At 39.7% G+C, this 21,381-nt stretch overlaps 1 protein-coding gene across 1 annotated transcript in view; it reads left to right on the top strand.

The window, feature by feature from the left end:
- Positions 1–21,381, top strand: part of LOC148732143 (uncharacterized) — a 28,652-nt gene that overhangs the window by 6,361 nt on the left and 910 nt on the right. Inside the window, exons 13-44 of the mRNA XM_088756632.1 lie at positions 270–491; positions 733–881; positions 1,195–1,275; positions 2,876–2,990; positions 3,172–3,267; positions 3,608–3,846; positions 4,178–4,286; positions 4,833–5,161; positions 5,759–5,897; positions 7,111–7,278; positions 8,355–8,589; positions 9,152–9,285; positions 9,527–9,760; positions 10,486–10,748; positions 11,099–11,207; positions 11,687–12,031; positions 12,602–12,640; positions 12,752–12,869; positions 13,042–13,113; positions 13,238–13,309; positions 14,148–14,219; positions 14,530–14,598; positions 14,773–14,844; positions 15,620–15,691; positions 16,440–16,511; positions 16,651–16,722; positions 17,082–18,127; positions 18,431–18,633; positions 19,585–19,756; positions 20,484–20,544; positions 20,633–20,825; positions 20,981–21,160. Coding sequence (XP_088612758.1) covers positions 270–491; positions 733–881; positions 1,195–1,275; positions 2,876–2,990; positions 3,172–3,267; positions 3,608–3,846; positions 4,178–4,286; positions 4,833–5,161; positions 5,759–5,897; positions 7,111–7,278; positions 8,355–8,589; positions 9,152–9,285; positions 9,527–9,760; positions 10,486–10,748; positions 11,099–11,207; positions 11,687–12,031; positions 12,602–12,640; positions 12,752–12,869; positions 13,042–13,113; positions 13,238–13,309; positions 14,148–14,219; positions 14,530–14,598; positions 14,773–14,844; positions 15,620–15,691; positions 16,440–16,511; positions 16,651–16,722; positions 17,082–18,127; positions 18,431–18,633; positions 19,585–19,756; positions 20,484–20,544; positions 20,633–20,825; positions 20,981–21,160 — 5,552 coding nt within the window. The remainder of the gene's footprint in view (positions 1–269; positions 492–732; positions 882–1,194; positions 1,276–2,875; positions 2,991–3,171; positions 3,268–3,607; positions 3,847–4,177; positions 4,287–4,832; positions 5,162–5,758; positions 5,898–7,110; positions 7,279–8,354; positions 8,590–9,151; positions 9,286–9,526; positions 9,761–10,485; positions 10,749–11,098; positions 11,208–11,686; positions 12,032–12,601; positions 12,641–12,751; positions 12,870–13,041; positions 13,114–13,237; positions 13,310–14,147; positions 14,220–14,529; positions 14,599–14,772; positions 14,845–15,619; positions 15,692–16,439; positions 16,512–16,650; positions 16,723–17,081; positions 18,128–18,430; positions 18,634–19,584; positions 19,757–20,483; positions 20,545–20,632; positions 20,826–20,980; positions 21,161–21,381) is intronic.

Raw genomic sequence — 21,381 nt, 5'->3', positions numbered from 1 at the left:
ATAACAGCTAATTAAATATTTGATTAGTCTGAGTGCATCTTTTTTGAATGAATAGCTATTGTTTCAAGCTAATGACCGCAGCTACACAATCTTAGACCTTACGAAAAGACATCCAGCTGAATGTTAACCACTAAAATTTCTGATGTATGTTGAAACTTTATACTAACTTCTGTGCCTATGTTCAGTTTCTCTCAGCAAACATTCCGCCGGCTTTCCCATCAAATCGAATTTGTTCCATAAGTGATTCTTAAATTTTCCGGTTGCGTTAGGTTTCAAATGTAGCGAAGATCGGTTTACCTGTAAGAACGGCGAATGTGTCAAGAAGAATTTGCTGTGTGATGGCGACTTTGCCTGCAAGGATCATTCAGATGAAGAGAATTGTGAGTGTCCTTCCAGTATGTTCGCCTGTAAAGGAGGAGGATGTCTCCTAGCAACGGCAGTGTGTGACGGTTACAAGGACTGTTCTAGCGGAGATGATGAAAGCAGCTGTCGTGAGTTAACTGTTAGGTGTATTTAGTCAAATGATCTTGAAGCAGATGATATCTTTATGGTCTATAAAATGCCGACTGTTAAGGACCCTAGACTTATCTCCAATTAGTGAAACAGCAGTTGCCCAGACTATTACGCTCAAGTGGGCCAATTAAGCAGTTAGTCTCCAACGAAATAGCAATTTTCTAGATTATCGTCGTCCGGTAGTTACTAAAATGCGCCGATGATAATTTTTTTTGGCAGGAAATCCATGTCCCTCCAGCCATCAGTGCCTTGATGGATCGTGCATTCCCTGGTCAGACACTTGTAGTCAAACACCCTTCTGCAAGGATGGAACTAAAACACCATCTATATGCGGTAAGCAAGATCAGAGTGTTAAGCAAGATCAGAGTGTGAATCAAGCGTAAAAAGAAGGGTAGCAGCTGGGTAACCGTGTCTGCTGGAAAAAGTGATGGTCTGCTTGTTGTTTGCTTGTTTTGGATAGAATGAAAAATCGTAGTCAGGTGGTCCTCCGCATGTTTTACAGGATTTCCTGTATATAGATTCCCCAGGGGTTTCCCTTATCAGAGGAGATTTACATTTAATTTCAGTTAGATTTCCTTACGAAGAGAGCCAGTCACTAGAGGTGTAATCAACAAAAGTTTGCGAGTCAGACTTTTACGTAGCTGTGGTTTTCACGTGGCATTTCATCTTTCTGGTTTCCAGGTTCTACCAGGTGTAATCTTAACGATTTGGCGTGTACCTCCAAAAATTCCACTCGACAAAAGAGATGCAGATCTTTCAGAGGTAGAACGACTTCAGTGTTTCTTCTATACTAACTTTGTTGTGGTTAATTGCAGACCTAATCAGCTATTCTAATCAGACGACTCTTTTTCTTACGAACTCGTAGAGGAATAACTAAAAACTACTGCTTTTTAAGCGAAGCAGATGGTCCAAACATGCACAAAGTGTTCTCTAAAGTAGAAATCAGTAAATTTATTTGTTTCTCAATGGTAAATTCAATTTATTCGCCAGAATCAAATTATCTCAAGAACTTGTTTATTTCATTTTGTCCATTCTTTTGAATCACCTGGCATTTCTTTAGCTATGATAATTTTTCTATGATTGTGTTTATTTGCCTGTTTGTTTTCTTTCCTGTTTTTAAGTGAATAAGTTTCTATTGGTCCTTTCGGGTAACTGTAACTTTCAAACGGGCCACTGTGGACTAAAGCCTGACAAGACTGCCACTTTCCAATGGACCGTGGGCACTGGTCAGACGCAAACAGAAAGAACTGGGCCGAGTTACGATCACACTTCGTTCAGCAAGGATGGTAAGGCAGCCTTTGCGCAGAAATCACTTCGGTGAGGAAAGAACCAACAATGGCCTAAGCAGAAATAAAGGCTCCGAATGAATTCAATTCTATCGAAAAAATTGATAACGGTTATGACTGAACAAAGCGGTTTTAAAGTAATCTAGGACTACAATGCTTTTGCTGATATCGTTCTGTTGTTGGTCAGGAAAACTCGTGACATTCTATTGACCAATGAGATGCATGACTAAAATCACACACGATTTGGTTACCTGAGCTTAAGGCAGCATGCTTGTCTCACCTCGAGTTCTCATTAGAACTTAAGGGTATTTTCCTTCGCTTTAATTGGCTGTTAAAATCCCTTTGAGATTGCTTTTACGACATCTAATCGGAGAGCGCTCTAAAACCCAGCTATTTCGCTCATTAGGGTCAGAATTCGGATCACGAAAAGGGCAAAAAAACAATAGGCGCGCAATATCTTTTTTTGCAGGTTTTTATATCTATATTGAAGCTTCTCGAAGAAACTTTGGAGACGAGGCGAGATTGCTTAGCGACTGGATGAAACCTAATGAGACAGTCTGCGTTAAGTTCTGGTATCACATGCATGGGTCGGACATTGGTAATCTGAGTATTTACCTCAAAACTAACCAATCAGAAACCCTTGTTTGGATGGTTTCAGGAGATCAAGGAAACCGTTGACGATATGGTCAGACGGCTTTGAATAGCACCCTTTGGTTTAAAGTAAGTATTCAATTTTCCAATAATTATGCAGCGAAGAGGCTTGAAACTATATAATATATTAACACGATTCAGTCATATAAGAGGACGTTAAAATCATCTAAAAATGCGGAATCCACAGTGCATTCTCTCGCAGGAGCTGCTGGCCGGACGAAAGTCTCGCTCTTTCATTGTAGATGTTTTCAATTTCAGCTCCTTTTTAAAATATTATGTTTTATAAGGGCGTTTAAAAGAGTGCATTGCATTTTCATTTACTTAATCGCATATTTTCCAAAAGTACAAGGTTAAAATCTGAAGTATTTCGCAAAGTAATGAAAAATACGCATTTAATTGTAAAGGTCAATCTTTGTTGATATCAGGATTGCTATTTTCAGTTTGTACTGGAAGGAGCAGTTGGCACTGGAAGTAAAGGGGATATTGCAGTGGATGATTTTACGGTGGTGGACGGAGCATGTGAAAAAATCTTCAAACAAAGTAGGTATATTTAATTTTAAGGTGATTGAAAGCGATCTAAACAGAAATAAAGTCTTAAAGACAAGTTAACACGAATTACCACGATTTGTCGCTATTTTCCCGTCCAGCATCGTCAGTAATAGGAATATTAAGAAGCACAAATTGCATTTATAACCTATTGCTTTTTATGCTTCGTCTCCAGCGAGTCCAGACTGCTATTTTGAAGAGAGTGGGTGCGATTGGTACGTTCATGATGGAGGGGTTCTGAATACTCATTTGGCGGGAATGGGAAAGCGAGGTAAGCTGTTTGATCGTCAGTTGACAGTAACATAGTGATGCTTTATGACCGATAACGGTCGTTTGCTTTCCCTTTTCCCATAATTGCCCTAGAAAATACAGAAATTTTAAAATATGTCTTAAAAGCGATGTAATAACCTTCAGCAAGTTTAAAAATGGCACCTTCCAGGAACGCACTTTTTGGCATATTTGAAAACGATTTTTCCTAAGTTAGGATATCCTTTGGAATCTTAAAATGCAGTCCCCACTATGATTTCACGTATACTTTTTAATGTCGGCGACAAAATCATATGGTATCCAGAGCAGATCACTCCTTAACACGACGCCGTATTTTTTGTCAGTAGGATACGCCTCTCTACCAGTTGGAGCATCAGAACTGCCATGTTTTCTCTCGTCTCCCATCATCAACAGCATTGCTTATGAATGGAAGTGCCTTCGTTTCTGGCACAAGGCTTCGTTAACTGTGTTATTAAACAACACAAACACGAACAAAACTCAACATCATTTCCATGCAGATGAGGCGACCAATATGTGGCGTTACGCACAGCTTCCAATACCAGTCAATTCAACTCAAATTCAGGTAGTTAATACTCTCATTCGCAGCGTTTTGTTAAGTCTCGCCATGCAACGTGAAGCTCGTGAAGAAACGCGTTGTTTACCCTTCTAACAACAGGTGTAACGTGAGAGAGCGCGTTACAAGTCTAGACCACACAAAGGCTGCGAAGGAGAAAAACTCTTAACGTGGTTACGATTTAATGATGTCGTGGTGTCTTCTATGACGGTGTTCTTAGACGATGTTCCAAGAACTAGAGTGGGTTAGACTTAAACATTCCTTTTTCCCATAACACCTATCTTCTCGTGGTTGTACATGCCTGAGCTTATCATGGTTGCCTTTTTATAACCTACCATAGATTCATTCTGTTCGTGTCTGCAAATTCACTCATGGACCATTTCTGGCCATTGCTAATGTTTCTTTCACCAAAGAACCCTGCAAACTGATTCCTTGGAGTGCTGTTAAAGGTAAGGGTTACGCTAGAGGTTACGTATTCATAGAAAACTGCACTTCGTGTACTGTCACGTTCTTTTTTACGTTGCAGGCACTTGCTGTGCCCATTAACCTCACACTCCTACGACTAACTAATCAAAGTGACGCTATGGTAAACTCATGGATATGCTGTGCAAAATTATGAATAAAATGAATGTAATTGTACTAAAAGCCAATGATCCTATTCTTCCAATTGAAGAAACATATTAAAGCCGTCAATCCCCTAATAAGAGTTAAATTTTCAAGAAATGAGCGTCATTCATTAAGGGGAATGAATATTTAGATTTTAGAGTTAGATGGCGAAAGGAGGAAGGGCATAATGTTTTGGGAACATTTGGCACGCCCAAAGCTACATCAAAATAGAGAAATTGAGACGATTTTCTTTTTTTCACCTCTATACTCGCCTCTAACCGTAGGTAAAACAGCTAAGGACGCGGAAAGTATAGGCTACGGTTTATCCTATCCTGTTCTATCTATTTTACCAATAGCTACATTACTTTTTAATCCCTAACAACCATTAGATTGTCAAAAGCCTCTTGGCATGGAGAATGGAACTATCTCCAAAAAACAAATCACTGCTTCATCACAATGGGATGCTCACCACGCCCCTTCTCAGGGCAGGTTACATTTTAAACAATCAGGCGTTAAACAGGGATCTTGGTCAGCCAGCGTAAACGACGATAACCAATGGCTTCAAGTGGCTCTGGGAATTCGGTACATGAAGGTCACGGCTGTAGCAACGCAAGGACGGAATGCATATCCTGAGTGGGTAACGAAGTACAAGCTGCAGTATAGCGGGGATGGAATAAGCTTCCTGTATTACAAGGAACCAAAAGATATTGAAGACAAGGTGAGTTGGACTTCACACATCAAAATCATATTACTGTTGTTTTTCTCATCCAAAATAAAAAAATAAATAAATAAATAAACATTTGGCTGAGGTTAGTATTCTTTGGTTTTATTATGTTTGGTGGGGTCGGCTCAGCTCGGGCTGAGTCGATTGGAGTCGCGTCGTATCGGGTCAGGCTGCGTCGCATAAAATCGAGTCGGGCGGTGCGAGATTGGGAGGGACAGGATAGAGCAGGTCGACTCGGTTCAGCCTATCTTTTTTGACCGAGTTTGATTTGATTAAGTTCGGTTCGGAACAGTTCAGGGCGGAGCAGGGCGGAGCAGGGCGGAGCAGGGCGGAGCAGGGCGGAGCAGGGCGGAGCGGGGCGCGGCTGATCAGCTTGGCTCGGTTTCGTTGGTTGTTGTTGGATTCAGTTCAGTTCAGTTGAATTTTGCTGTGTTCAGTTTTGTTCTGTTCGGCTCGTTTCGGTAATGTTTGATCTTGTTCATTTGGTTCGATTCCGTTTTCATTTACAAAAGTTCAGGAGGGTAATATGATTTTGAAGTGAGAATAGACAAAATTTCCTTTGATCATTTCTACTACTATCTTTTCATGAAGGAATTTGATGGAAATACAAATATGGACACTGTTGTTTTTCATGAGGTTAAACCACCTATCATAGCACGTTTCATCCGCTTTCGACCAATAGCTTGGAAAGATCACATCTCCATGAGAGTGGAGCTGTATGGCTGTAAAGGTAATGTATCTGTTTCACGAATCCACACTGTCGGATATTACACCTTCCAGCGCCTAAAATAATCGTTTTTCTTTGTTTTTGGAAATATAGCGCATCAGAAAAACGCTCTCGTATTCTTTATACCCTGATTCCCTTGCCTGTATATGAGTCTTTATGCGTTGATAACAAAATAATTTGGTGATAGTGGTACCAGAAGTAGTAATAGCAATAGTAGTAGCGGTAGCAGTAACAGTAGCAGTGGTAGTAGCAGTAGTAGTAGCATTGACAGTGGTTGTGGACTGGGAGTGGCACTAGTAGTAGCAGCAGCAGTAACAGTAGCAATGACGGTGGCAATGGCTTTGGCAGTGGCACTGCCGTGTAGCCTCTTTCTATTCTCCAGCAAAACCTTGAGGGAACCTTCTCTCTTTTAACAAGTAACTCCCAAAATGTTTCAAATGTATTTCTCAGTAGATCTCGTATAAAAAAATTGGCTTACCAGGTGCTCTGATTTTTTTTATCATTTTCCAAAGGGTCTACAGTCACTTCGCATTTTCCGCGGCTGCCATCTTGAATAGCTTGCAGTGAGCTTTAAGCTGATGACGTGTAATGGTTTCTTGGTACTCGTGATGATACTTTATTGCTGTCTCTTGTAGAAAAAGTTTATTGAATATGTCGCAGATCTTCATCATCACTTGGGGCCATAGGCATCATGAAGTGTTCGATCGGCGGTCGTCATTTTCAGAATTTTTAATCTGGCGCTTCTCTATATTCTTTATCTTCTACCTCGCTCTCCTGTCTCTCTTCGCATGAAGAATGCTCCGGCTCTTACAAATGGGGAAGAACAGTGACACATTCTCTAAAATTTTCTTTAAACGACAGCAATTTAGCATCAACATGAGTGAAAAACTACACCTTGAGTGCATTGCGCACTATTTTAAATGGAAGATATTATAGATGGCGGCCGCGGGAAATTCAAAGTTACTGTGATACCCTTCTTTGGAAAACGATAAAAAAAAGTCAGACCGCTTGGTAAGGCAACCTCTTTATGCTAGATCTATTCAGAGGTACATTTGGAACATTTCCAGAGTTATTTGTTAAAACAGGGGAGGTTCCCTTTAAAAAACACGCGCATTTTTCTAAGGAGAGCCATTGAAAATAACCTGATAGGAAAGCAGGCTTATGTGGAAGGCTTTTATCAGTCATAGTTCAGTTGGTCCATTATTGATTCAATTAGATGACAGCCAATGTGACATATCGCAAGACTGGTGCGGATGGAAAAGTATCCATGGCTGGAAGAGTCTCAAGAACAAAGAGTTTGACTATAACCATCAGAACGACAGTGGTAATACTGCCAATCACGAACAGGGCGGAGTTAGCGGCTATGTTCACTCCGCTGATTTTGGTGGGTAAAGTTTTTAATGTATGACTTAAAAAATTACATTACTCTCACACTTCCATGACTTTCTTCTATATCTAAACTGGAAGTTAAAAACTATCTTTTCTAAAAAATCCTCAACTACAATTGTAATGCGCTGCCAAGTCGTTTAACACGGGGATTTCCAAAGACGAACCCAATCCCCAAATATGAAACCCGAGGGCCTAAACTGCTCTGTCACTTGATTTCCTTATTATCAGTGAGTTTGACCGTAAGATTTACAGCGATGTAGTCAATTGGAAGCATATGATCTTATTAGTTTATATGTTTCTGAATTCTGTTGTACTCGGCGAATACAACTACAGTTGAACCTCGTAAGTGACCATCCGAAATGTCAAGTCTAGGTTCCTCACCTCGAGTAATTTTCATATGGTGACCGGACCCTTTCTGGCAAACGCTTATGGAAAACTATAGGAATAACTCTTAGCGGCGTGTTCAAGCAATAAAAACAAATAACTTAGGATCTATGGTGATTATTTTGTATCTCACATATTATTTAATACAGCGCGTTTGGGACAATTCTTGCGAAAAAAAACTTGGTTCGTTTGTTATTCCAGTGGTGCTGTCCAAATTTCTCAAGGAACGGAACACAAGCAAAAATTCACGTGGTAAAGCCATTTCGGGAAGCACTTCCGGGGACCCTACTTGAACGACATGTGTTGAAATAGTTGATCTCCTACCCGAGGTTGAGCATCTCTAAAAGAGGCCGATTAAGAGAGGTGGTCGCTTACGAGAGTTTCCATTTATTGTGATCTGACTTGGAAACTTTTGGTATTTTGAAAAAGTAATCTCTAAAGAGAGGTGTTTATAACGAGAGGCAGTCGCAAAGGGAGGTCCGACTCTAATTTTGTTTCAGCGCGCAAGCTTCTTAGGACAATCAGGAAAAAGTTTACTCGTAATCCTCACTGCTTCCCCTCTGAAATGAAAATTTATTAAATGGAGGCTAAAAATCGATCTGCCTCGTCATTGCATCCTCTATCAAAGTTTCAGCTGTATATGGTTTGCAATATAATTGATAGAAAATTTTTGTGTTAACATTACAGGAATTTTCGATCCAGGAAACTACGAGATTCATCTTCCTGATATTGATCTTGGCTATGTGTCGTTCTCAGAAATTTTATCTCTCCACAAGGGTTTTACGCTCTGCTTTTGGTTAAAGACCTCTCATGATGGTTTTTTCATCGAATATAAAGTCGCCAAGGAACGAGGCGGGTCGCTGCAACTAGGATGCTACGTCAGCAACGACATCTTTATAATACAGATGAATAACAGGAGGAGGTAGGAGACAAAATATTGAATTCATTCATCGTTGCCTTAGTAGGCGCATAAAAAGGGAATTTAAGCAAACTGCATACGCATGAGCAAGGTCAACAAGGACGAGACAGGACCAAACTAAAAGTTTGACGAGCCGAAGTATAGCTCTGCGAGCAGTATTAAAAACTATTTGCATCTCGTGGCCATTCTCTACAGAATAACAACGTGATACCGCCAATTTTTCACGAGTCAGAAAAGTGGAACACCGAAAGCAAATAAATCAAGTTTTTATTCTATTCTTTAATGCAGTCAGCGCTGCCATTTGCGCAAATTCAACCCGATTCATATCTTAGCTTCTCTTTTCGTTGACACCATCACTGAGACTGCTTAAGATTCCTAATTTTTCGAGAACCAGTTTGTGTAAGAGGGTGTAAAGGAGAAGTAACAATTTCCAATGATAATACATCCTGGAATACACTTACTACTGTAACTTAGTAAGTGGCCACATGCCACCATATGGATGAATGGATGGATTGGATGAATAGATGAAATTGAATGCCTGATTATCATTATATTTTATTCATAGCAAAATACCGATGGGCGTAGCAGATGACATGTGGCACCACGTGTGTGTATTGTGGAGTACGAGGCTCATGCAGGTGTTCAAAGACGGCGAGAGAAGATTTGGTTCATTTGAATTCCATTTTACGCCGAACGAAGGTACTCTTTGTAGGGAAACTATTTACATTTTGCTCTATGGCTTCAGCAAAAGTGTTATCTTTTATGCGTCTGGTTGATTTTGCTTTGTATTTTTCCACTGCTACTTCCCAAGACCATCTTTAACTTATCGTGATAGATGGTTGACTTTAAACGAGAACGCCGATGTAGAAGTAACTTCTGCGATCAGAAAATTTAAGTGTAGTAACAAAATTGCTTTTGTCTCTTAACCTTTTGCGCACAGGGGAAGGAACCATGACCATTGGTTTCAGAAATTCCAGCGAAAATGCGTCAATTGCTTTGGGTGTATTGAGTGGTTTCAATCTGTGGGGTCACCCAATGCCAGTCGAGGAGATACTGCGCATGTCATTTGGATGTGACAGCGAAGATGGTGACGCGAAGGCCTGGAAAACAGTCAGAAAAGGGTTGCAGAAAGAAGTAGAAGTGAAGTGGTTTCGAACCTGCAGCGATAGAGGAGGCAAGTTCATAGTCACGAGAATTTGATTTCAATCGGTCCTTCATTTATTGCTCTACAGTTTGATTATAAAAAGACCCTTTTGGCTAGTTTAAGGAAGTTTTGAAACTGAGCAGCGAAACCACAAGGAGAAACGAGTGAAAAAAATTGTACTTTATCACCTTGCAAATCCAACTCTCGTTTTCCCGTTTTCCCGGTTACACCACACGCCTGACGTAGAGAGTTTACGCTTAGTTCTTATTGGATGGTCTTCCTTAAAAATGAATAGCCGCAGAATTTGCCCAACAAGATTCCAGTCCTTTGGCTACAGTAAAAAATCTCTACAAAACATTTATCGCGTGTGTGAATGTTCGTCTAAAGTGTGATACATGCTCATCCATTAAGAATGTCCTCCTTCTCCTTTAACAAACATGTACACATTACGCAAATTTATCTTAGTGGCTTCATCATCCAAAAGAAATTTGGTTATTAATCCATGTCGGGAAGGCCTTTAGCTCTACAGCTGATTGAGAGAAATTAGTGAAGGGAAGAAATCTGGAACCATGCTCCACTCTGAACCAGGAACCGCTGCATCAATGTCGTAATTTAATTAACTTTTTTCTTAATTTTTTTGTTGTGTTGGTTCGCTCAAAACGTTGTTAAATGTTCCTTGTTCCTTGATAACTTCTCGATAGATTTTACGATGATATTCTGTAAATAAAATGCTTTCAATTTTATTTCTGATCCAGGTGGACGACTTATAGTGGATACCAACGTCACCCGCTTTACCCAGTTGGCTGTTCTCATGAGCCCGCTATACAATAGATCACATGACTGGCATAGTGAGTGCCTAAAGTTTCGTTACATGTTGCGGGGACCTGGAAAGAAGACACTTACAATTTACCAGAAGACAAAAACCTACCGTGCAATTCCAATCTGGATTTCAGGAAGCAATACAGGCAAGAACTGGCTTTACGGACAAGTGCCTTTAAATTCTCTATCTGAGTTTCAGGTATACGTCTCGGGATATTATGTTAGGAGCATGTTCTGCTCGGAAAGGATAAAGTATTCTCAGGTTTTAAGCACAGAAGAGTATGAGAAACACTTAACCAGTTGCCCATCACCCACAGCTTTCCATTGTATTTTGCTTTGAATGAACCTTTCTAGCAGAACGACATTTCTCCCCGAAGAAAATTTCCGTAGCGTGGCGTAAAGTTCTTTGTTCATGGACTTTTTTCCATTTCTAAGTCCACTTTTTGGAGTTTTTCGCGGATGACGAGTCACAGTGACCGACCATAAACATGATTTTCTTTTATTATATATTTTTCTTCCTTTTTTTCTATTGTCTGATACAATAAACAGGTGCTAATAGAAGGTAAAGCAGAGACAAGGGAAGACTTGATAGCATTGACGGGACTTTACATTGAGGAGGAAAACCTTTGCCAACACAAACCCTCGTCAACTAAACAAGGTAAAATTTTTAGTAGATTCATTCTTTAAGTGTACTACACGTCAGTCACATTGTGGGGAGAACTTTTGGGAAAGGATGAAAATCGACAAAGTGCCACTTTCCGTCCTTGCCTTGCCGACTTTTTAGAGAAAAAAACCCTACAGAGGCTGTGTTCGGCCAGAAAATAGAGTAACAAGGCAAAGCAAAGAGCAAAGAGAGAGAAGTAAAAGCGTAGCAGAGTGTTGATCTGCTTACCTCCCTCCATGGTTTTCTGGGTTCGATTCCCAACCCAAGCATCACAGATGGATTGAATTTAACGTTGGTGCTATTCTTCGCTTCGCACGTTTAAAAAAAAAATATGCCCAATTGTTTCTTAAATATGAGGGGTACTTTCAAGAATAGTCTTATTGGTCGCAATAGTTACATTTGTTGCCTTTTTTTAAGGAATATAAAAACTCTATTCGTTCTCATCAACTTATATTTCTTTTATCTTCTTTCAGCCTGTAACGAAAGATTAACCAACAAAACGGGATATTTCTTTTCTCCTTCATATCCGGGACATTCTCTTGATGACATCTTTTGCAGATGGCTCATAACCGTTCCACCACGTCATATAATACGCTTAAAGTTCCAAGAATTCCGACTCAGGGATCACCCTACGTGTGATAAATGTTTTGTGGAGGTTTTTGATGGTAGCGAAAGAACTCGACAGTCTTTAGGAAAATTCTGCGGCTATTTGTTCCCCCCAGATCTCTTATCCTCCTCTAATCATTTCTCAATTCTTCTGAGCTGTCAAGGAAATTTGCCTGTAGCCAGATTCAAGGCCTTGTATCGCTCTGTTCCAGGTACGTGAACATAATAATATTCTCATTATAGTGTTTTCGTCGTTATCTTGGTTGCAGTCCGCTACCTTGCTTAGTTATATAGCGTTCCAGGTTTTGAGATCTTTTATTTTTCTTCGTAAGCTGTTTTAGTTAAGTTGTTTTCTTAGGATGGCATGAATTGATATAAAAGTCAATGAACACCGTTAACGCTCTAAAAACCACGGGGGGGTGGGGGGGAGGGAGTCTCAGTTATTCTCAAGATATTTAGAATAGGGGGACTTTTTGGAAATAGGTTCATTATTAAGAGGGCCCTTAAAAAATCACCAAGGCGCAAAATGTGATCGATTAATTTTTTCTGAATGGTCGGGTAGATCTTATGAATACCATACACAATGTGATCCAAAAAGAGACCCGTTTAATTGGTGCAATGTGACTTTGTAAAAGCCGCTGTTAAAAAAAAGAAAGAGTTTGTCGGTTTGCAATACTTTCCCGCGAACATTAACAGTATAACTCTTGGCTTGTTTCTGGGAGTCCTTTAATTTCCTTCCAAAACCGTTTAGAAATTATTATCGATTTTTCTTTCTTTTCTAGTCAACGACAATGACGGACTTTCCTGCTCACGTCAGCAAGGTAAACAATCTTTCCCTCTCGTGCATGAGACCTGCTTCTTATCCTATTTTAAGTTAATTGTTTGTTGCCTTTTCAATTTTAATTGATAATAGTATTATCGTTTTATTTTAGGTTGTCCATCGAGCTGCAAATGCGAAGATTTCGGTGAAGGCAAGGACAAGAAGATTCAAGTAACTGAAATAGACTTGCTCGGTGTTCCAAGAGATCTTCCTCTCAATACAGGAGCTGTGTAAGCAAGAAAAACTCGGAAAAGTTCTGTTGCATTTCTAATCTTAATGTGGTGATATCATCATTTTTATTTTTATTTTTTTGTCGCTTTTCTCAGTGAGCTTTTCTGTTATTTTTCCCACATGATTACATTTTTCATTCATATTTGCTGCAAGTGTCATATTTCTTTCAAGGTTTTTCAAGAAAAATCGGATATCCCAGTTACAGCAAAAGGCCTTTTCAGATCTCGAAAAGCTGGAATATATGTGAGCATATTCCTCATACGGTGATCAAATGTTAAAACTTTCCGTTTAGATCTGTGCTAGCAAAAGGTTTAATGAACCGACTGGAGAATGAAACCAACTGATTATTTCTTTTTGGCTTTTCTAGAGACATGAGCTTCAATATTTTGCTTCGTCTCAGTGAAAACTGCTTTCAAAATGTCTCATCCGTTAAAACAATGTAAGTATAAAATTAGTCACGCCTTGTAAAGATGAATGTCTTAAATATAGAAAAGTCGAGTCTTCGAGATGAAGCGCAGTCCCCAGTTGGAAATACTCCATCCCTAGGTCACCTTTTGTTTGCCTCTTTATTTGACCAGAGCTTGACAAGACGTTATTTATTTGAATGTCTTAAATGAAAAAGTCGAGTCTTCGAGATGAAGCCGGTATTCCCCAGTTGGAAATGCTTCATCCCTAGGTCATTTTTTGTTTCCCCCTTTATTTGTTGTTTAATTTTGATTCGATGTGATAATTTGGAAAAGCATTCATAGAAATTGGATAGATAGTTTATTATCAAAAACCTTGCAGCCACAGGCTGAATTACGTTTGATTTACAATAAAATATATACTACAAAAAATACATGGCTAAGAAGAACTAATTAAAAAGACAAAAATATATAATTAAGAGAAAAACAATATTACATCATTGCTTTATGGACATAGTGATGGATAAAACTATTTCGAGTACGAATGGTGTGGAGGCGCCGTGTAGTTGTGGAAAGGTATCCGACGAGGCTCTTGAAACCACTACACTGATAATCTGTTTCAATACTTTTCTTTACATCTTAAAAAAAATTAATAAAAAACACTGACAACAGGAAAACTTTCGTCCGTAAAACGAAAAAGGTTGAGTTTCGAAACTGCAATCTTATTTACGCCCTTACTGCCTTTACCTCTTTGCGCAACTTCGTAACCGAATGAGGCCATAAGGGCTGCTATATGCTTTGGTTAGGAGGTGGCTCCAAGGCTAGTATCAGATTGTACTTAAACTGAATTTAAAAATGTACCTTTCTTTCCAGGCGATTGAACTCCAATTTTTTAAGATCTCTTCCCGAAGGTGTTTTTCGTGGAATTCCTAATCTACGTGTTCTGTGAGTATTTACGTGATTTATAAATCCGGCGTTCGGGGCACTTTTCTGAATGTAGATCGATTTTAATCACTTTGACTAGTTAAGGTAATGGGAGCCAGTAGGAAATCAAAGTAGATATTGTCATAAAATCCTTTATTGAGCACGAGAAAATGCGAAGGACCAAGGATTGCATGCGATTTTATCTATGTATCTTATTTGCCGAGAGGATGGCACAAATTTTCCCAACCAGTCACAGAACTTAAAGTGCGGCAATCTCGCAGTCCTCTCGATAACTGAAATTTAGTGGACATCGATGTGATTTGTTTCAGTGATCTGGGGAAAACCTTCTACAAAGACCAATGAGAGGAGTGTTGGATGGACTATCAACTGTAGAGGTTTTGTAAGTATCATATTCTATATGAATTCTACAGTTCTTATTTTTTGACATGAAGCTTCAACCTCGTTCCCAGGGCGTCCCCTCTTTGAAAAGAAAAGTTCCCTGGGAACGAGGTTGATGAAGCTTTTTAACTGCAACAAGAGACAGCCTTGATCAAACCTTTTTATTCATTTACAGGGGCTTGCGTTCAAACCAGATTGAGCGGCTGGAATATGGCGTTTTTGAAAACAAGAGTAATATGACCCATTTGTAAGTTTATTTTTCCTTCATTTATTGGGATTGTTTGGTTTTTGGCTACTAGTAATAATAATAGTAATAATTACGATCGTTTATTCAACCTTTTTGCAGCATACACTGAATTACAAGACGGGTCATTAATTACAAATACTTCTATGTTACACCTAAATATAACTATTATAGAAATCAATTAAATGTAAATATTGAATACTATGTAAATATTAAATACTATGAGTATTAAGACGAATCGTAATTCGGTATTTTAAACGTGGTTCTGGTATTTGATGGTGAAAAAATTTCCGAATCTATTAGATCTTGGAGAGGCAGGTACAAACACAGTTTCTCCTGTCCTGAGGGTATATGGTCTTGTGAATGCAAAACGAGGCACTAACTTTCGTAGTAGTTCGGAAGAAGAGTAACTTCGCTTGAGGAATGTTATGCACGCATCCTCCCTCTTCTGGCGCAGAAAAATTAAGCCTGATTTCTTAAGCGCTTCCTCAGAACTCAAAGACGGAAAGATAATTTTTAGTGCCTCTTTTGTACCGATTCAATGTGATCACTTAAGTATTGCGTGAGGCCAGCCCAGCTTCACAGGGATACAACTTGCTATGAACAATCAGCTCTCTGTTGTGACCTGCTTCAAATTTTCCTGTTCAATGAAATATAGATTATAAGATTAAAAACTATCTAGGGATTTTTTCTTTTTCGAGCCTGGTCACTGATTAAAAAAAAGCGTTTCTTCTGACGAATTTAATCGTTACTTTTGGAATTGCTTATTTTCAATTAGATACCTCCAGGATAACGAACTAATAACACTACCAGAGGGCCTGTTTGAAGATCTTTCACAGCTGAAAGTGCTGTAAGTGTTTCCAACCAAGTGGTAGTTTTCAGTGAGGAAAGAAACGAGTAATGTTGAAAGTAGGAATAATTGCCTGCTGTAAGGAGCGTTTTTTCACATTCCTAGTAAATAATTTTCCCGAAAGGCTATTGTTTTTTCTTGCTATGTTTACGCTCGATAATGAGAGATCCGTTTTCCCGTTATTGAGTGTCAACAGTTCTGAAATTCAAACAGGGAAATTGTCAGAAAAAGAAACAGATTTCACTGTTTTTTTCTCTTTTTCCAAGATCTGAACCGCTGTGCCATAGATTCAAATTTTCAAAAAATTGCTTTGCACCCTTCAAGTTTCCGGGCTTTCCTGAAACGGGCACTGCTTTAGGAAAATCTGAAGCGGGATTAAATGCTCTCGGCCATTGTCCGTCAGTATGAAGTTCCCCTTTCTAGTTTCCCTATATTTCCATGTAGGCTAATTGACAGAGTTTGACGTTAGATCAAGCTAAAATCATTTAGCGGATAGTAATGTACATTCCTGCCTCTGAAATACTTTATTTTGCATGGATACTCGTGGAAGAATTTGCAGATCAACCCTGACGCAATTCTCATCTCAACTTGAATCTCCACAGATTCAATCTGTGCTCAGTATACTACGTTTTTCTAAATAGCTCAGCCAGTTGCAATAGAGAACCCAAGCGAGAACCATTCGGATCCTTATCAATGTTAGGAAATTTATTTTCAACTTTACTATTATCCTTATCGCGCTTTTTCTTAGAGACCTGAGTGGTAACAAGCTGATAACAGTCTCAAAGGGAAGTTTTAAAGGACTCAAGTCACTGGAGTACTTGTAAGTTGACCGTTTATCAAATTGCTATATTCTTTAACAAAAAAGTTTGGTGGTAAGCTCTGAAACTGTCTCAAATCCAATCTTTGATATGATAAAACTGTTCATCTTTACATTTATTCCTTTCACTCTATTACTACAGATATCTCAACGATAACAAACTATCCGATGTACCTTCCGATGCTTTCAGTGAACTGAAAAACATGAAGTATTTGTGAGTATCCTTTACTCCAAGTGTGTTCAACGCTGCCTGGCGCACTAGCTTGTTTTACTTCACTGCGTGCTTTCCAATATTGGCTTTTCAATATTGGCTAGTGTTGGCCGATAATGGCCAACCAGATCTAAAGGAAATACCGAGAGAAGTCTTGGGAAATAAGATAAACACACGGAAACCGGTGTCAATTACCAAAACTTTGAATTTGAGTGGTTAAGAATGAGGTGCAAACATTCTTAAACAATGTAAGACAAATCCAGTGTTATCTCGAATTGCTTTCCACACTTAATCAGAATTGCTCCAGGGAAAGTGTTAGGCAGCATTGTTAATTGTACTTACCATGAACTATTTTCGTTTAGAAAACTCGACCGCTTCATCTTGTGCTGCTACGCTAAGAAAACAATCGCAGGAGTTGACTGCAATTCTCCAGTCGATGAATTTTCCAGCTGCGACGACCTCATGAAAAACAAGCCGGTTCAGGTCTGTATCTGGATTCTTGGAATCTTCGCCTTACTAGGCAACCTCCTTGTCATTATATGGCGCACCATTGATAAAGAGGAAAACAGGATTCAGTCCTGTTTGCTGACTAATCTGGCCGTAGCTGATCTGTTAATGGGCGTGTATCTATTAACAATCGCTATTATGGACTTGAGATGGCAAGGGGAATACTTCAAACATGACATCAAATGGAGATTGGGTATGGGTTGTCAAATTGTTGGAGCTCTTTCGATGCTCTCAAGTGAAGTGTCTGTCCTGATTCTCACCATTATAACCACAGACCGACTAATTTGTATCGTCTTCCCATTCAAGTTCAAGCGCCTTACTTACAAAGCGGCCGTCCTTTCCTGCATGGGTGTTTGGATATTTGGCGTGGTCATATCTTTGATTCCTATCACCGGAATAAACTACTTTTACGATGAAAGTGGGGATTTCGGTTTCTACAGTCGCTCTGCCGTTTGCCTTCCTCTTCAGCTCTCGGGGGGCACACCGGCTGGCTGGGAATATTCCGTGACAATCTTTGTTGGCCTGAACTTCATTTCGTTCACTTTTATCCTCGTAGCGTATATTTCGATGTTTTGGACGGTAAAGCGCGCTGCTCGTGCAGCGCGATCGACGAATTTCAAAAACGAATCTGCCATGGCTAAAAGACTTGTTTTCATTGTGATGACAGACTTCTGCTGCTGGGTGCCAATCATTATAATCAATGTTTTATCTCTAACTGGAAATTTTGAGGATCCAAATAAAGTCGCTTACGTGTGGATTGCAGTATTTGTTCTTCCGCTAAACTCTTCTCTGAATCCAATCCTGTACACGTTTTCCACCCAGCGAACAAAACGTAGCTTAACGAAAAAAGGAAAAAATGTCACTGGTATGGTCATGAAGACATTAAACTACCGTATGCCAAGTGAGTAATGACAATCATCAGTAAAAGAAATACACATTTAAGGTAACCTTAGGCTTTTCCAGGCACCTAAATGGTGGGGATTAGCCACGCCGAATCGTCAATACTTATCTCTCTGTCGGTTACAAATAAAAGAGAAAAAACAACCATTTGAGTGGAAATGGGTGATCTTTTCAAAAATTTGGTGTCAGACAGGTAGGAAAAACAAGTACACCTATGACAAATGGTGTGTCTGGACCCCTCCCCCCTCTTCCCACCCTTCTCCTGGGTCCTTGAATTTGATAAAGGTTTTCTTTTTCATTTAAGGTCGAAAGCAGACAGTCGATTGGTTGAAAACATCTGATGATGCGACTCTGGTTTCCAATGTCATTGCGTATTCCAGTCCACTGCCATCACGAGTGGTAGAAAAACATGAACGAGACCATGGTAAACATACGACGCACGTTAAACTGAAGCTGATTGAAGAAGTGGATATTCTGCAAGACGACACCGCTGGAAAAGCTAGCACTGTAAGTGTGTGAAAACGTTTTATCAAAAGAACATTCTTACGCTCTTGACCCACATGACTCGAGACTTTCGATATCGCTGATCCAAGCAGTATGTGATACGCGTGTCACATATCAGTTTCTGCGTTGGAACGCCAACACCGCGAAGGTCTGTGGCTCGATTCATCGTTGGCAATCAATTTTTCTTTTCACACACCCACGACAAGACAAGTAATTTCTTGCTCTAAACTTCGATTTTGTTTGGGGTAGATTAATTGAGCTGTACAAGGGTCTTTAAGGTGGTCTGTCAACCTGTCTCCCTGTCACTCAGCTGGTAAGAGCACTGGACTCCAGGCAGAGAGGTCTAGACTCGAGACTGACCAGGTCTCTGTGACGTGTGCTCGGGAAAGAAACCGGACTATCGTTTCCAATTCCTCTCTCTAGCAGGAGAATAAATAAGTACCAGCGAACTGACAGAGACTAGACTTGACTTTAACACTTTATGGTTAGCTCAATGGATAGAGCGCTGGACTGTTGTGCGGGAGGTCGAGGGTTCGAGCCCCGGCCGGACCAACACTCAGGGTCTTAAAATAATTGAGAAGAATTTGCTACCTTTCTATAACATCAAGAAATGGTTAGATATTCTAGTCTTCTCGGATAGGGACGAATAAATGGAGGTCCCGTCTCCTGCAGGGTTGGGGTAGGAGACGTTAATTTCCCACACACGAGATTACTGTGTGATGGATGTCCTCCCCTGGGGTGGGATGGGTGGGATATAGGGCGCACTTAATTTGGAGCCTCGCTCTGTTGTGCGACCCTCACCACACTCTGGTGAAAGTGATTAAATAAATAAATAAATAAATAAAGCAAGGAAAGAGAAGGTTTTTTTTTTTTTTTTGGAATGAATCAAGGAGGACTGGCAAAGCTCACGGTCGCATAAGATTAAGTCGTCCTAACGAATCTTTGCCGTCACAGGGTTACGCTGTAGCATGGTCAGAGGAAAGAGACATTTTAAGCATGGTGTTACTGAAATACTTCGCAAAAGAACACAAACAAGACTGGATTCGAGAAGTTGATGTGGCAAAACGCTTATGTAGTGAGAGAGAAGAGTTTCCTGTCCTTCTCAATTACCGTTGGCATTCTAAAGGCGAGTAAATGGACGATGCTTTATACTTTGTCCTCTAAACGGAAGCATATTCTGTTAGAATTTTTAATTGTTCAACAGCAGAAAATTTCTGGAAAAATTAAATTTTTCAAGAAATCGGACGCAATTACCGGCCAATTTCCTGTTAAGCCTGTTACGCTTCATTTTAAAACGTATTCAATAAATGAAAACTTCTCATCAACCGAGCCCGAGGTCCGTACTGCAAGTTACGTGACCGCGGTTCCTTAACAGTTTGGACGGAGAAAACGAGGTCAGAAAGACAATCATATTTCTGGGTACAAATGATGGAGAAATTTTCAATTAAAAAAAATTTGGAATTTAACAGACGATACAGGAAAATACCGCCCGCTAAATTGACCAATCATAGTGCACGCACGAAGTGAGCGATATAATGATATATGGTAGCTGCCATTATTTTATGCAGAGAAAGCATTAGCTCCTTTCACCCAGGTTTCCTTAAGGGAGGATAAAAATGAAATTAAACGATTCAAAATGGATGTAAAAAAAGTATCCAAGATAACTCCTGATATTAGAGCTTGTTTTTTTACAGAGTTTCCCTGACTATTCAAATAAAGCTGTTTTCCAGCCATCGAGGGTTCCTTCGATCAGCTCGTTTAGGAATTTTAGTCAGTTATTTTGCTCTTTTTCATAAATATTTCTTCAGTGCTCATTGTTTGCATTAAAGCAAGTCCCCGATCTTTCTCTGCAGCCCGTGACCATAGCATCGAGCACGGCAAAGTGAAGATCCGCGAGTTACAGTCGAATAGTTTGTAAGTATGCAATGTTTTCATCTGAAAAGGAAATTTTAAAAGAAAACTGAGCTTTTATTTTCTACTAATTTCTTTCCTTTTCCTTCAGACTTATTTGCTACGATTTTGTGTCGAGTTCGACATTGCAAAATTTTCTTTGCAATAAAGGAACTGTCATCAACTTTGATGCGGTTTGTGCTATAGCCTGTGACGTCATCGGCGCTATAGAACGACTACAGGAACTTGGGATGGTTCATAACAACGTCACAACAAGCAACATTTTCATTGGTCACTGCCTAAGGGTAAATAAAGTTTCTGCTTTTTTGTGATCAACAAAATTGTGTTGGATACTGGGAAATATTTGGCTCGCGGTCACGAAGTACAGATCTCGAGCCAAATATTTTTCCATCCAACCTTCAACCATAATCAACGAATGTATATTATGGTTTATTTTCAGCTTCCTCCTGTGAGAGCAGTCCTGGGTGGACTATCTCGAGTGTCTAAGGACAATGAACCAGCTTCATTTACAAGCTCGGGAGCTGATGAGCACAGTGATCACGGCAACGATATTGAGCAGTTCGGACAGTTGATAGCTACCTTATTAGGACACTGTCATGGGTCCAGTGAATACGTCCAGGTAAGGTTATCATTTGACAGCTCGATAACGAACCGCTGATCAGTAAATGAGCCGACGATCCTCTTCTCTCTCCTTTACTTATGACCAATGCACGCAGTAACTGAAATGGCAGATTTGACGAGATTTCGTCAAACCAAGGGAATATTTGACGATGTTGGCGGATTTTAGTTAAATTTGTCAAATTATTTTGTTTCTGATACCAAACGATGTATTTTGGTGCT

The sequence above is a fragment of the Stylophora pistillata genome, chromosome 4 (genome assembly GCF_964205215.1).
Source record: "Stylophora pistillata chromosome 4, jaStyPist1.2, whole genome shotgun sequence".
Taxonomy (NCBI): Eukaryota; Metazoa; Cnidaria; class Anthozoa; order Scleractinia; family Pocilloporidae; genus Stylophora; species Stylophora pistillata.
The sequence above is the reverse complement of the archived record's forward strand: the minus strand, read 5'-3'. Positions and strand labels throughout refer to the sequence as shown.